The 16,650-nt window shown below is 43.8% G+C and overlaps 1 protein-coding gene across 7 annotated transcripts in view; it reads left to right on the plus strand.

The window, feature by feature from the left end:
- The window catches only part of TASOR2 (transcription activation suppressor family member 2), a 1,665,218-nt gene that overhangs the window by 1,265,684 nt on the left and 382,884 nt on the right, over positions 1 to 16,650 (plus strand). For all 7 annotated transcript variants that reach the window (XM_069629643.1, XM_069629647.1, XM_069629648.1 and 4 more), the window contains one exon: positions 12,700 to 14,928. In XM_069629643.1, the coding sequence (XP_069485744.1) occupies positions 12,700 to 14,928 (2,229 nt within the window). The remainder of the gene's footprint in view (positions 1 to 12,699; positions 14,929 to 16,650) is intronic.

The raw sequence follows: 16,650 nt of genomic DNA on the forward strand, positions 1-16,650 counted from the left end.
CTCGCTTGAAGGTGAGCCTGGTGAGGAGGTAAGAGATGCTTAATATTGAGTTGTTGAAATGCTTAATGTTGAGCCTTGCCACCTGCCGTGGTTGTGAATGTGTGTACTGCTAAGTATTCTTGTATTCATGAGCATGTGAATCCATGCCAGACCCCATGCTGGAGAAGGAACAAGTTACTTACCTGTAACTTTTGTTCTCCAGCATGGGTTTGGCATGGATTCACATGCAAACCCTCCCTCCAACCCCTCTGCAGCTCTTCTCTTGGTTCTACTGCCACTTTACGTGCTACCAAATCTGAAGATGGCTGCCAGAAGAGGGCTTAAGTAGAGGGCCGTCATTGGCTGGGGGCAGTATGACCAAGAGACCAGTGATTGGTTATTAATAGGAAGACAGTTCTGAAACGAAACTGATTTTTTTTTTCTTTACCGAGGATTCCCAGCCTGATGACGGGGAATATTCATGAGCATGTGAATCCATGCCAGACCCATGCTGGAGAACAGTTACAGGTAAGTAACTTGTTCCTTCCTTCAGCTTAGTTGGGGAATACCAGTTCACCACTGCCTGAATGTTCTCAGAGTCAATTTCCAGTCCCCTGGGAGAAATTACAAACCCAAGAAAGTTCCCAGTCTGAGTGTGAAACTGGCTCTTCTCTAACTTGGCAAACAAGGAATTCTCCCTAGATTTCTGAAGTACATGCCTGGCATGTCCCTGATGTTGTTGCAAATATTGGGAGTATATTAATGTCGTCAATAGAAACGACTACAAAGATTTTCAAGAATTCTCAAAGAACCTCATTAATGAAATATTTGAAGGCTGCCGGGGCATTGCACAGAGTACCTTCCTTTTTAGGGACACAAAATAGGGTGGAAGCGGCTGGGGATTGCGAATGCCTGATAAAACCCTTAACAAGATTTTCCTTAAAATAATCAATCTCTGTTTCGGTTAGTGCATAAACCCTTGTACAGTGTAGACTTAGTCCTGTTTCCAAATTGATTTTGTAGTCAAAAGGTCTGTGAGGAGGCAGCTCTCACGCCTCTACCTCGTCGAAAAACGTCCCTCTGACCCAAATGAATGTGCAGGAAAGGGAGCTCTTCCCTCAGCCAACCCTCAATCAACCCAAACCTCTTCAACCTATTGATTCTGGGACCCCAAACAATGTTCCTTGCAGAAATCTGACTTTAAAGCAAATCACTCACCTGCCCCAATCAATGTGTGGATTGTGGAAAGTAAGCCAAGGCATACGCTGGATCATTTTTAATTGAGGAGCATCAATAAGTTCAAAAACCAACTGCTCTCCATGGTCCCCAGCCAAAATTATAGTTAACAGTACTGTCTCATACGTTATAAGACCTGAGGTTAAAGCGGAGCCATCCACAGCCCTCTCTTGCTCAGTCAAGTTTTTTTAGGATTAACGGAATGCCCAAAGTCTTAGCCATCTCCCGTTAAATGGAATTCACAGTAGCTCCAAAGTCAATAACCACAGGGCTACTCCGAACCAACTTCCTGTCAACAAACAGGGTTACATTCACTGATGTGGGGTGCGGCTGCCTGAAGAGTGTTGGCCACTTGTTGCGTCTTGTTCCCCATTGACTGGAACCTCTTCGGGATGGTTGGGCAATTACTTTTAAAAAATGGCCACTCCTACAACAATAAAGACACAAATTGTTCTCACACGGTCTATCCTTCTCCTCTTTCGAAAGTAGTCTCCTTACTCTACTTGGAGGCTCCGACACCCTGGTCCTAAAATCCCTATCAACAAATTCCACCCTAGATCTCTCAGCTCTCGGATTTTGCTTCCCTTTTCTGAAAACTATTCTCTTCACTCTGCTCTGCCGATATTCAAGCTGGATCACTAAATCTATTAGAGCTTTGCAAAAAGTAGGACGTCTAACTACGTCAGACAAGGCATCTTTAAGCTCATACCTTAAACCCTGATAGAATAGGTAAGCTCTCTTTTCATCTGGCCAGTGACCTTCCAACACCAAGTTTTAAATTGCGTGATGTAACTAACCAGATCTCTATTTCCTTGTCTCAGTTCCAGCAGTTCTCCATCTACCTGCAATGAGATCAGTTTCCCGAATTCCTCCTTAAACATACGGAAATCATGAAGTGCAGGATTCTTCTGAATGACCAGCAGCCCTGCCCAACTTGCTACCTCCCCCGACAAATGGGCAACATGAAAGTGACCTTGGAGGTATCTGAAGAGAAATCTTCTGGCCTAATTAAAAAATGCAACTCAGACTGAGTCGAAACATTTTTAAACCGCTTGCCCACCCCACCCCCCCACCCAAACCTCTCAGGAGGGGCAAAGGGACTGGGACTGGGACTAGTAATGGACTCAAAGTTCTTTCGAAAACCAAACCCATATGGGCACTCTCTAATTAACACCAGTGTTTCCTGATTCCTTTAACTCCATATCCATGCGCACTGGCCCCAGAACCCACTTGGATTTGGGTAACCTTAAGATTTAATTTCTCCACCCTCATATTAAGGCTGACATTCTCCCTATGAGCAGCACACACCTCTTAACTTAATTCCTTTATCAAATCTCCCAAAGACTCCATTTTCTTTTCCGCTGGTGTCATATCAGCTCAGGCGGAACTAAAAACTTGGAGCTTTCATTCGGTCAGGTCCTGCCCTTGAAGTTCCTCTGGAGTTGCTGACCCCACAGACCTACAAAAGTCTTTCGCTCTCAACTAACTATTAAACAGCATAGCTCGGACACCCGTGGGGAAAAGGTGAATGGGATACAATTAAAAACATACTGGAACGTCCTCTCTCACAGAATTCTGCGTAAAGAGAAAAGACGATGTTGAGTGTGTCTTCCCTTCCTTACCTCCCTTCTTTCTTAAGCCAATGTTAAACAATAGTACTTGAGATCCCTCTGCTGGAAGCCTAAAGGACTTGAATCTGACAAGTATATCCCAGGTGAAAACCTTAAAGTTCTCCTCTAAAGAAAGATGCAGATTGAGAATTCTTGTAATGATTATTACAGAATGACTTCCCTCAGAGAGTTGCCTTCCTGAACAAAGTTTATTAACAGGCTTTTTTTAAGTTGCTTCTTTGAAGACAATCTAAGTTCCTGTCATCAAACTACCCTGATCAGGGTCTGACTATAACAATTGGCAATTGGGTCTACATTGCTCTGATAGTCTTGTGGGGAAGAAAGATGCCGGCTTGAAACAGTGCAGGCTACTAGCTCCTGATTCTAACTCCTATACTATTTATTTTGTTTTTGATTCCACTGCCTTTTTAACTTCATCAGCAATGTGAAGCTTCCGATTGTTTTATTTTATTTTCTCAGCCTGGTACAATGGGGCATAAACTAAACTGTCCCGCGCTGTCAGCATGAAAAAGAAAAAGATCTAAGCAGTCTCTGCGATCAAACGTAGCACGTCTCACTTTTCCAGTCTACGCGCCACTCACTCTTCCTTCTCGTGGCAGAAAACTGTGATGCTGGGCCTAAACACCATAACTTTAGTCTTGCTCCGATTAACAGTCAATCCTAAGTGAGAACACTTTTGAATAAAACACTCCAGACCTTGTTTAATCCCCATGGGTGACTTAGATAACAAGACTAAATTGTCAGCAAAAAACAGGGCCGAGTAACCATCAACACCAAGTTTCGGAGCATCTGGTTTCCCTCCTGGCACTCTGCCACCAGATCCAAAATGATCTCGTTGATGTACAAACAGAATAGAAGCGGGGCAAGGACACAGCCTTCCCTCGCGCCTCTATCAACAGGGAATTGGCTAGTGAATGCTCCTGCAATGCCCCATCTCACAGTTGCAGAATTATCAGAATAAAGCTGGGCAATCAAGGATACCAGCCGATGTGGAACCCCCTATTCAGCAAGACCTGCCATAGCTGAGCCCTAGGAACACTGTCAAAAGCAATCTGGAGATCTATAAATACAGCATAGACAAGCATTCATTTTAGTACAGTGTACTTCTGCAGGATAATTGATAGGCGGAAAGACTCAACAGTGCTCACTGCTTTCTGGAACCCAGCCTGGAAGTGCGAAAGGAGGCCCCTTGCTGTTACACAACCCTGGGGTTGATTTGATAACTGATGCGTCGAGTGGGGAGATCGGTTTATAATTACTCAGGTTTTTGTCTCCCACCCTTTTTATAAATTGGTACAATCTCTGCACAACGCCATGATTCAGGGACCTTATTAAGGCAAACAACTACTTGAAATAATCTTGTTAGCACAGGTTCGTTTTTCCGGAGTTCAACTGTACTTTTATCCGGGCCTGGTGCCTTGTGACTTTGTACTCAATAGAGCATTCTTCACGGCCAACAGAGTGATGTTAATATTTGGCCAGTCAATTTCATCTGGCCTTCCTCTATGGGGCCTTTCTAGGTCTCCCCTCTCTTGATATAAATCACGGAAACGGGTAACCCATTCCTTTGCTATGATCATACAGTGTAAAATATTATCATTAAAATAATTGCGGTCTGCAATGATAGACCAGAAAGCCTGCTGTCTTTGTCTACAGCTGCCTGTCTAAGTTCATCCCACTTAGATTTAAGAAAGTCTGTGTTTCTCTGCTTTGCTAGGTTCTTACAATTACTCCTCTTTTGTTGGAGAATTAATTTCCTTGTCCACCTTTCCCACACTACCAAGGTATTGCCAAAGGTCTTCCTTGGCTGACTTACATACTGAATCAAACCATGCAGCCATCCTTGGAAAGCACAGTTTTTGCTGGGTCACTCCGCTAGTAAACCAGGTATTAAGGTCAACTATCAAACGGTCATACTCGGGCATAACTAGATTAGATTCACACACAATTTCAATAAAAGGAAGGGATGAGAGGTATATAGACTGTTTAAGACCCGCTGATATAATGTTGTCCCACTTAGTTCGTCTCTGTTCCCACTAATTCCAATCGATACGTTGGAATAATACCACCCTGCTTTTTCCCTGCCCATCTCACTTTTACCCATTGGAGTTTGTGGTCGCTATCTGTCCGTTCTAAAATTGAAAATTCTTCAATTTCCTCCCAGTCGCCCATCTTCACCAATACATGATCTATCTTGGAGGACCAATCCAGCCCAAAGAAGGTGTTTTTTCCCGATCTATCCTCTACACATCTACCATTGTAGGCCCTCAAGTGAAGTCCATACAAATTCCAAGCTCTTTCCAAGGCATGTTTGTGTCTGCACCGGAAAACTGGCTTCCAATGACGGGATCTCCCAGGCCACGTTCACATCTTCACATTATTACCCCAGTTTCTTTTAATGGTTTAAACTAAATGTTGAAATCTCCTCCAACAATAACTGAAGGTGACCGAGACTCCCAGTCGCTAACTAAATTGTGTTAAGTAGTCAGGGTTGCTAATGGGTCTGCTATAGACATTGAAGATAAGGAGTAGAAGCCCCTAGGTATTAGTGCCAATTGCCAGTTGTAGATCGGCAGTACTCTGGCTACTTAACTTAGTCTCCCAGCCAGACAGTACTGACACAAGGATCAGCAATTCCCCCCCCCAAATCCCTGCCCCTCACCTCAAAGGGCCTGTCTCTTGCCCCTTTTTTGCTTGAGTGTGAAAGGCCTTGAACCCCTGCAACTCAATGGGTTCCAGTGCCCAAGTTTCTTGGGCACATAGGCTCTTATTCGCAGATACAAAAGCAACCCATTCAGGGTCCGTCAAGTGCCTAGCAATACCAGCTACAATCCAAAAAAGCACCTTTGTGCCTCCGGGCTTGGCAGGGGTTAACAGGGGGTGGGGGTAAAGTCAATTCTCTTCATCTAGGTCGTCTCCCCTAAGTGGCAACTCCAGAGTTCCAAGGGCTGTCCGATCCCTATGCAGGGTTTGTTAGCTAGCATAGGTGGCACTAATCGTAAAGATATTAACGAACCCCGCAGTGGTTAAGTTCTTGCATCTATCGACAGAAGCCCCTCCACCAGATCTGAGTCCTTAAAGACAAGTTGGATTAAAATCTCTCTGGTCAGAAGCCATGTTCCCCCTGCAGGCCGTAACAATATCATCTCTAATAATCAATACATAGCCCTTCACATGGAGTATCCAGTAGATTCTCTTATTGATTAAGGAATCTCCATTTTTAAAAGTACCAGGGCTTAATTTCGGGACAATACACATAAACATGGATTTACAATGCTGGGTGGTTGTGGGTCCATAACTTGTAGGAGCACCACCCCTTTCATGTAGACCAGAATTGGCGGTAAAATTCTTATCCTTGCAGTTGCCCGCTTTACTCTGTGACCGTAACACAGGTCCCCCTTGCCCCTTATCTGGCACTGTGTTCATGGCCTGGCTAGCCTGCGGTTTAGGCCTGGAAAAGATGAACTCTTTTTGGGCTGCTTTAAGTTGTTTTCCTTGGTTCTTAACTATTTCCGATGACCGCATAATCAAATCCTTTAATTTGCTTATTTCCATCATTAGATCGTTCAAATTTGGATTGCTTTGCTGGTCACTTTTACAGTGGGGGCAAAATTGTCCTGGTTGCAGAGGTGAGTTAACTAGCCCCTTAGATGTTATTGGGGTAACTTGGAAATGTACAGGACCACCCTGTGATAGTTCCCCAGAGCAGAAGCTACTTTCTTTCTCCATCACAGCCTGCTCTGAGTTCAAATGTCCACACTCCTGCAGTGGACTAGGATCCAGAGGGGAACATCTGTTACACAGGGTTAGTCTGGGGGCAGTTACACTTCCACAAGGTTCAAGGGCTCTCTGGCCCTTAGCTACTCCCCCACTAGATGTTTTCTCACCTTCTACCACAGTAGTTGAAACAGGGGGTGGGGGAGCGGTTGCAGTCGTTCTCAGGGTTGGGATTGGGCACAAGATCATTACAATCGACAATCGACTGAATCTAAACAAGGTGCCTCTTGAGGATAAACTTAAATCACGGTTCCCTCCCAAGAATCCACCGACCCCGGAATATTGGGGAAGTGGACCGGGAGAAGGTAGTCTGTCCCTCTCTCCCAGCCCTTTTCACCTTCCACAATGAATTTAGCCATTGGGTCCACATTGGCTCTTCTACAATTTCCAGGGGTGTATTAGGACCCATCCTCCCCTCTGATGCAGGCTTTTTCGTTTTCATCCCATTCTACAAAGCCTCCCGTTACCTTAAATTCATCATCCATGAAGGCACCATTATTGTTGGCCATGGTTGGGGCGGGCACACCCAGGACCCCTCCATCCAAGTCATATAACAACCCTTCAATTTCAGTGATTAAAATGTTAACATCTTTGATGGGCTCAAACAGTTTATAAACCTTCATAGGGCCCACCCCTGGTGAAATTGGAGAGTTTGCCTGAAGTTTACCCACCCTACACCTTTCGGATCCCTCTTTAACCGTCTTGACCCTTTAGGTTCTAATACAATCCTGTGATGCAGGAAAGGAGAAAAAGGTTCCTATGTAAATGAGCAAACGTGCAAATGTACCAATAAAGGTGCAAGACAGCTAGAAGAACATAACAATGGATCAAATAGTTACTAAAGAACCTAAAAGGTCGCATAAGCTTGACTACTTAAATCGTAAAAATAAATAAATGTCTAAATACAGTTGAGTAGGAATGAAGCCGTAAATAAGAACGATTAGCAATAAATTAAAATAATTAAAACTCCTTGGCGTCCTCAGGACTTAAAATCACACTCAGTAAAAAGCAGTTAATGGGTAAAAAAACCAAAGGCAGTAAATACATTAAATCCTTATCTGGAGCTTATATGGAACAGTAAAACCACATTGCCACTTAACCCCACACTCAATAGTTTCAAATAAGTTTCCAGCAGCTGGCAACAAACAATCCTAATATTCCTGGGCTCGTAGAAGGGTTTCGTGAGGCCTTGCAGTTCAAGTAGTTCGTATGAATAAGTACAAAGTGCAAAAACCGCTGCGGTCACCGGGCCGGAAGGTGGTGTAATCTGAGCTGAAAGCATCAATGGCAGCCCCCCAACACTGTCCACCAGATGATGGCCAGTTAGTGGCAGGCAATGTCAGACAGCATAGAACAGCTCAACGCGACCGCTCGAAATCAGAAGTCAGATGCTAGGGGACGAGGCGGGTGGTGAGACGTGTAGAGTTAGGTCCGTACTTCAAAGTGAGCGTTCCTTATTAATCTGCACTCACTCCCCAGGGACTAAACACGGGGCTCGAAGTACAATAACTTATTACTTCCAACATGCCGCTCTACCACGACCCACCAATAACCACTTCTGGACCACTTCTTGACCGCGCCGCACTGGCCTGGCCTCTATGTAGCGCAGCAATACAGGACACAGGACGACTCCTCCCCTCTGCAGAGGTGCTTGACAGACTGAGGGTGTTAGAAGCTCACTAATAACCATTTCCGGGCCACTTCTTGTCCGTGCACGGCTCCGCGGTGGACTGAAAGCTATGTAGCAAAATAAAGCCAAGCAGGACACGGGACCCCTCCTCCCCTACACAGAGGTGGTAGACAGACTGAGGGTGTTAGTAGCACAACAATAACGACTTCTGTGCCACTTCTCGTCTTTCATTTAAAATGTCTGCAAACAAAGAGGAGTGCAGACATAAAATAGACAGAGATGAGTACAGGGACTACATATGCGTACCAGGAAACCAGTAGCACTTAAGCTTTAACGTTATGACCATGTTCGCTCTTTATTTGTTTGGAATTCAATGCCAGAGACTCGGAACCCAGGGCTCAGCAGCACTTATGTTCCAACGTTATGATTGTGCTGGCTCTTTGTTTGTATTGGCAATGTTCTGAGCATTTAGTTCAGATGACGTCTCTGGCAAATTCAGCTCATGTAGGGGACTACGATGCGCGCCTGTTGCAATTCATACCATGGAATGCTTAGCCATTCGCTGCACCTAAAAGTTCACACGCACAGCAGCAATAGCACGACCCAGCCTTTTACACTGGAACCTCCAGGTTCATAGAGTACCCAACCACATTTTGTAGGAAGTACTCGTAATTCCCAATTGCCTGGATGTACTCTGTTTATCAAGATGGTGTTAATCAACTAACAATTGCCTGCTCCTGTAGACACAGGGAGGGGCGACATAACCTCAGCCCAGTAATGCACTCGGATTGTTACTACTAGAATTACTGTTACCCTCTGCAGCCCTTGGCATACCTGGTCTCAATTACTCAACTCGCCTCTGCATCTGGAAGCTACAAGGCCCATACTGTAGGTGAGAAACAGCCAAACTCAGCCTTGCTTATATTGTTAGGGCCGGGAAAGTTATGCCCATGTTTGTGGACAGAGCTGAGTTCATTGTTGACTTAGAGGCTCCTGTAGTACCAATCGCCTATAATGAGTAGTATAGTTAAATTGGTAGGCACAGGATGGTAATCAGGAACCCGAAGTCCTCTTCCAACTGCACGAATAGTCGCACATACCTCACGATATATTGACTCTCCAGTCTGCACCATACAACATTAGAATGCAACTACCCCCCACGATTAATTCGGCCTAGCTGCACACATAATTATACACCACCTTGCATACCTCAACAACCTTTAGAACACAGCTATTCCCCACGATCAATTCAGCCTAGCTGCACACATCTCAAATACAAGCACCACTTCTGCTGAATGGAGCTACCCCATGACAATTCGGCCTAGCTGCACACATACTGCGTGTCTCACATAAACTTCACACTTCTAATATTAGAACACAGCTAATCACGACGAGAATTCGGCCTACCTTCACACATACAGAGTGCACACGTGCACTATTTACTACTCTGACTTACTCCAATGACCTGGACTACAGTCCCCGAGGGCGTTCAACTGAGAGCGCGTTGAGACCGTACCAATGGTGAAAGGCGCTAAACAAATGCCCAATAACATAACATAGCAAATGAGCAAAAAGGCAAGTGAAACTGAATGCTTGAGTGGCTAAAACGCACAGGCTGGCACCCACAAAGCCCCATGTTCCTTTAGGCTCTTGCTTCACTGGAAAACTTGGTGGTCCAGGCTGCTATTGCAAACCTTAACACCACTTCTTTCCCTTCTTGATTTGATTTGAATTATTTGTAATTGATAGTGCAAAACCCAAATAGGGTACCGAGCAAAACTATTTGCATCTGGGAGCAGGTGATATAAAATAAACAGAGAAATTGCAGGGGGGAAGGATTTGACATAAAATTGCACAGTTGAGATTCTGAGAAAAGATACGTTTTAAGGTTTCCCCAAACAGCTAGCACGGAGGTCATAGATGGAAGCTGGATTGGGAGATTGTTCCAAAGGTGGGGGTCCAGCAATGGAAAAACATTGATCTCCACTCGTGGTGCAATGAGAAGGGGGAATAGCTAAAAGATGCAATTCTGTTGAGCAAAGAGGGCGAGATTGTTGATATAAATGTGGATTATCTTTGAAATGCTCTGGGTCTTACACCATGGATGCACATGAAACCTAAAGAAAGTATCTTGATACGATAACCTACCGGGAGCCAATGCAAAGATCGTGAGCGATCTATGTAAAAGGTAGTTGGGAAGACCTATATATAACGCATTCAGGTTTCGAAATTGAGTGGAGCTGGAAGCTATTTAACTCCTGCTTCTAGCATAGTCGAGCCTGGTTAGCTTGAAATCAACAGCTACCATGAGCTACTATTGGCTCCTAGGGCCAAATGGTGCCTTCCAAACATATACATGTAACATTATCTTTTAGTATTTGAGAATGTTAATAAAATAGAATTACAACACAACTAATACACATTTAAACACAAACGGTTCATACAAAATGGACAAAAAGTTAAAGGGGCATCAGTGGTAGCTCCTGCCCACAGGGTGATGCCTGACACCCAGGAGTATGTTTTAGCTCCTGCTCATTGAATCTCCGTTTCGAACCCTGCGCATTCGCATAGTCAAGGCGAGCGTCGAATGCTCCAAACACTATTGCATCAGACTCCTAAGGGAGGTAATGTAGAGCAGGCCTCAGTGTTGGGAGGAAAAAAACTGATTTGACCACCTTTAGAGGTCAGCCTAAATTCAGGATCCCAGATGATTGCAATGTTTTTGATTTTTTTAGCAAATGTGGTTTGAAGGGCATACAATGGAGGAGGTGTAGGTTGATCTGACAAGTCATTTGTTTAATACGTTTTCGGTGCCACGAGCATAAGCTCATTATTATTAGGATTATGTTGGATGTTATCGGTCAGCCAACATTTAACTTACAGCCCAGCCAGGCTCGCGCTGTCAATTACATAAAGCGAGCGGCAGGGATACCCTGTGCGGCTCAGTTCCCTCATCCTGGCTGGTGGCCTGACTCAAAGTCAGCAGCCACTGCCAGGGGGCTGGACTGGGTGGTATTCATAGTATTTATTGAGAGTATTGATATGTTCACATTTAGTGTGTTAAATTTAAAAAAACATTTGGCGGGGAGAATGTCACATTTCACTTGCATCATAAAGCATGCCTTTGTCAAACAGTGCAAAGGTTACCATATCGCCTTATCTTTTTGATGATTAAGTCTTCAAAGACAGCCTATGAGCCATTGTTTAGAATTTTGTGGAATTGCATTCTGGTATTTGTAGTCTTCAAGATGCAGTGAATATAATGCAACATTTGTATTCTTATTGTTTGACATATTTCAATAAGGATTCCTATATTGCTGGAGTACTTTATATGATGCATGTACTTTTCAGGTCTGCTTTATAAAACAGAGTATTGTTGAAAGCCAAAAGTCGTGGTGAGGCGGGGAAAGGATCAGAGGGTACATTTGTTGTGATGATTTACCGCAGTCAAGTCTGGGCCTCAGTAGTGTGTGGGTGGTGTGGTCAGGGGCCCAAATGAGTCCTCACAGAAAAACACACAACAATTCAGCTTAGATGATCTGTTATAAAAATTGTTATTTATTTAATTAGCTCTTTGGCATACACTAAGAAATGAAGCTAGCAGGTTGTAATATGAACTGTGGTATGCCGCAGGAACTGGTTGACATTGTTTCAGGATATCATAAATAAACTGGATACCCTCATTATGTTGTTTGGACAGCCAGTAGCCGTCTGGGTTTAATTAGGGTTTTCTTACCCACTTGGGACTAAATTCGAGGGCGAATAATGGTGAAAGATTCCTCACTTTAGTTCCCATTTTATCAACTTTTGCTTTTTTCAAAAATGGTAGTAACTCACGTTCTATACTCTATACTTCTCTTCTTAATTACTGCAGCTATTTCTCACTCATCTATAAAGTGCATACTGGCAGGTTGTAGTAGTTAGTTATAGTAATTTTCCTTTTCTATCCCTGCCATTGGTGGTGCATCACCATTCCCTAGGGCTAATTTCCCTCTACAGGGATATTTAGCTTTTCCTCTAACTTTTCAGTGAGTGAATGCCCGTATGTAAGAGAAAGTAAAAAAGAGAACAATTCTTCTTGTAGAACAATTGGTTTCCGTCATAATTTACTTGGAGTTAGAGTGAATACTCTTGCCATTGTTGAACGTGGCAATGTGTATGTCAGTATGCTCTTCATATGTTAGACAGTAGGGTAATGTTCAAGGGAAACTAGTGCTGGAGGTCTAGAGTTCTGGGGAAATGCTTTATCGTACATGAATCAATTTACTAAGTAAATGAGGTTATGAAGTGGACAACTGCTTGCTCAATTTGAATGGCATTCTGAAAAGCGCAATCCCACGCTTGTAACCTATGTTATGGTGATGTGATTTTTATCAAAAAGTTGGTGAAGAAAGAAAATGCAATTGTTTGCAATAAAGCCTTTATTTTCAACTTTTATATTTTCAGGCAACCGAGAATGTTGCAGAGGAAGTGGTGGAGTCTGAAATTGTCACTGACAGTTTTCCATATGATAGCTGCTATAACACAGCAGTCAAACATCAGAGCCATTCCATCAGCCACAATCAAGATAATGCAACGCATGGCCTTGTTGCCGAAAGACCTATACACAAGGACGGTGGCAGCACAATCATTGACTCTTCTGACAATATGGAAAGTGTGCAGCCTGTTTACTACGAAACAGTGGTTTCTGAAAGCAATCCTTCAACTGGTGATGTGTTTATAACTTTAGAGGACAAAGAAGACACTGAAGCGCCCTCTAACGAAACTCAGACTGCTCCTGAAGAGTTTGCTCTGAGCCATCGGCACTGTGATGTAATGGATTACAACAGTGGGGTTGGCGCTTATGTCAAAAACAGCTCATCCATGAGTATGAACATTGAAGTGAATGAAGCTTGTGCTACACAATCTAGTTTTGAAACTCAAAGGACAGATTATCACAAAGGACGTCTAATGAACACGTATGCAAAATCAGCAGCAGTAAGTCGTGTTCACAGCAGAGGAGTCCATTCCTTTGTTGGCACTGAATTCAATGAGGCTAGATCATCTAGTGATATTAGAGTGGAGAAGTGTCCGTCAACCGGTTGGGTGGTTTACAAACATTTCAGTTCACAGCAGAACAAGTTACCGTCGTTGCATGGCTCATCAAATGTTGCATGTCAGAAAGAGCTGCTTGGTCCTGTAAACGAAGATCACCTGAGCTCTGTGACAGAACAGACCTCTGCTCTCGAAGTCGAAGAATCTGTAAAAAATGACCGTGAGGAGTGTGTTTTGTATTTTGACAACATAATTGACATTAGCCCTGCAAGCACTCCTGATGAGAGACTGATTAGTAATGAATTGGAACTGCCAGAAAGAGAATTTGGAGAGGAATTGATTGCGAGTAAAAGTCCTCTTAACATCAGCGCAGAACCGCCAACCTCCCCAGCAAAACCTTCTTTAAAATCTCCTAGACATGGGGTATGTGCAGAAACTGCACACGAAAATGTGGACAGGTTAGAGGAATCAGCCGCAGTACCTTGTGCTGATGTTCAGAAAGATATGACCCCGGGTCAGAGGTTTGACCAACAATCTAGCCAACATTCAGGAAATAACCTGAAAGAACCTGATTGTGTTCCTGAGTGTTCAAGAATGGAAGTTGGTGATGTCTTGCCTTCAAGATGTGATGATGTTGTTCCGAGAACAAAATTAAAGAGACGTCGTTGCAAAAACCTAGATTGTGAAGGTGGCGATTGCAGATGCGAACATGACTCTGTCCTAGCTGAACAATGGCCTCTGCGTGAGAAATGTATTAAGAAACACAAAGGCTTTGCTGACATGGTAAAGGACGATCGCTACCGTCCAGCAAGGACATATAGAAACTTTTCTGTTACAAAAGATGTACAAGAAACAAGAGTTGCATTACGGGGCCTTCCATGGGATCCCGGTTTTACAGAAAGATCTGATTTCCTGACCTCTTGGACTAATAGATGTGTAGCCCGTGATGACATTACACGGAGTACTTTAGATCTTGAATATTTACGATTTATTCACAATGTTAATCAGGTAATAAAGGGTCAGACGATCTATACCCCGACAACAGCTGAGAGGTTTCCCTTCAGAAAGAAGCCAGAAGCCAGGTGTAGAAGTCCACTTGTTATAACAGTAATGCGCTCGGAACCAAGGAGAGCGAGTGCTGGTCGACGTACCGGGTGTTACACACATGACGATTATGAAGAATCTTCTTTAAAATCGAGGCTTCAGCAACAAATACCCAGCGCCAGACCTCCAAAAAAGCACAGAGTTCGAGCAAGTGAGCATGCTACTACCTTTCACTTTAATAGATTAAACTACAAAAGAAAGGCAGCAGAACAAGGACAGCCATCGGGTGTCTCAAGTGAATGTGCTCTTTCAAGCAGCCTATTGCCAGGTGACTTTACACCTGGCAAACCTGTGACCGATCAGAGCACTGCTCCATTACAAGAACGGTCCGCCTCAGAGCAACAGAGGGAGCCAGTTGTGCAAAAAGAGAGCTCTGCTTCAGTTAACCAAGAACCGGTCCTGTTGCAAAGTATCATTACGGACCTGTGCAGCAACCTTCGTTCCAGACTGAACAATGTGGTCAGTGAGGCCTGCAAGAAACTCTTATTGTTTTACATTCTTGAAATCGAAGAAGAAACATACTTTTCGGAAATCAAGGTATGAAATGTTTGGTTGTGTGAATGGAGACACTTTTGTATATGTGATGTGCTACACTTTATATGATTCACAGTTATTCTTTGTGGGTATACCAGCAATCCTTTGGAGACTTGATGCTTAGAACGCCACTCCAGGGTTTTAATTCCTTGTGTTCCCTAAAAATGATCATAGGTGAATACATTTATCTTAATTTGTCAGTTATTTAAGTGTTTAAACAGTTTGTTGGAATTGGAAGGCAGTGTCCTAGGGCACAGTGGATGGAGTCTAAAACTTAGGAAAGGTACTGCTGAGTTTAGTAAGGCAAATACAACTCATTAAAATAATGAAACCAACATAAGTCAGAGAAAAGTGGGCACTCCCTTCCTCGAAGATATAACCATATTGTAGGTCAAAGATGAAAACGTGACTAGTTATGGGGTAAAGAATAAAGACCGGCATATGTGTTGTACTGTTGAACCTAGCATAGCTTACAGTTCAAACAGTTTGCTGGATAGAGCGGAGTTTGTTTAGCAGCATAAGCTAGGTGGGAGAGTGAGGGTGAAGGGCTGCTGTGCAGAGAATAGGCCTGCTTTCCTGTAACATGAGGTAATAAAATGTATGTGGTGTGAACACTTGGAAAATATCATGCTTGCTAAGAAAAACTTCACACTTTTGACATTGTTGCATGTTCATCTTATAACTGTGGTAACGTAAGATGCAGGAATGTGTTTAGTAAACTGGGAGTACAAAGCTGACCTGGATTGGCTTATTATGATTTATCCAGTTGACACCCCTCCCCTCACATCCTACTTTAACTTTAAATGCATGCTGCTTTCATTTTTAATGTAGTCAAGGTAAACAGTGTGGGCAGTTGCAGATTGAGCTGTGTAAGGGCTAGTCAACAGATGTAGCCTCTACATGGGGCTACATGCTCCTGCTCTGGCCATCCCCAGCCCTAATAGACAAGCTACAGACTCCTTTAAGAGCCTGTGATTTCTATTTGACTAGCACAGACATTATACCCTTCCATGCACTGCTTTTTATGTCTGGAACGGAGTAAGGATCAGGACTGAATGTGGTACACCTCCGCCCCAAAAAACAGCCACTCCCTACGGTTGAATTAGGCCTTGTCCAACCCACGATGGGGTTGGGCTGCTGAAGGGACTGGACTTCAAGCAAAGGGAGCCTGACTGCTCTCTCTCCTAGGGACACCGAGGAACACATTGGAGAGACTAGCCTTACCTGCATCATTTTTGTTTTACTGTTTTTTTTGTTGTACTCACATGTATTTTTAGATTTTGCAGCTTAATGCCATTTTGAGTACTATATACTCCAAATAGCTGTGCCATGTTTTTTTCTCCACATCCTTTGGCCATCTTCTTCGGCTTCTTCCTGCCTTCTCCGGTCAGTAGTTGCCATATAAGGAATTCAGTTTGGCAGAATCCATCTTGGATTCCCAGGCAAAGTGAAGGAGTGTGTAAACCGGCTGGATATGAGGGATGGGACTCGCTTGTCCAATTCTAGCAAGGGGATGTGTGTCTATTGCTGGGCAAATGTGAGGTCAGAGTTTGAATGGTGCAGATCCCTGCCATTATAGGGCTGGGGCAGCCCTCATCCTGAATGTGCAGTAAGTGAGTCCTGCAGCCGTTCAGAAGATCATTGAGTGGGGCCAAGACCCCTTGAAAATGAGCACTGTGCAAAAGACCCCAAAGACTACTGCTAAGGGCGACCAGCATTTGCAAA

This window comes from Ambystoma mexicanum, chromosome 12, assembly GCF_040938575.1.
Source record: "Ambystoma mexicanum isolate Mex_15411 chromosome 12, UKY_AmexF1_1, whole genome shotgun sequence".
In the NCBI taxonomy this organism is placed as follows: domain Eukaryota; kingdom Metazoa; phylum Chordata; class Amphibia; order Caudata; family Ambystomatidae; genus Ambystoma; species Ambystoma mexicanum.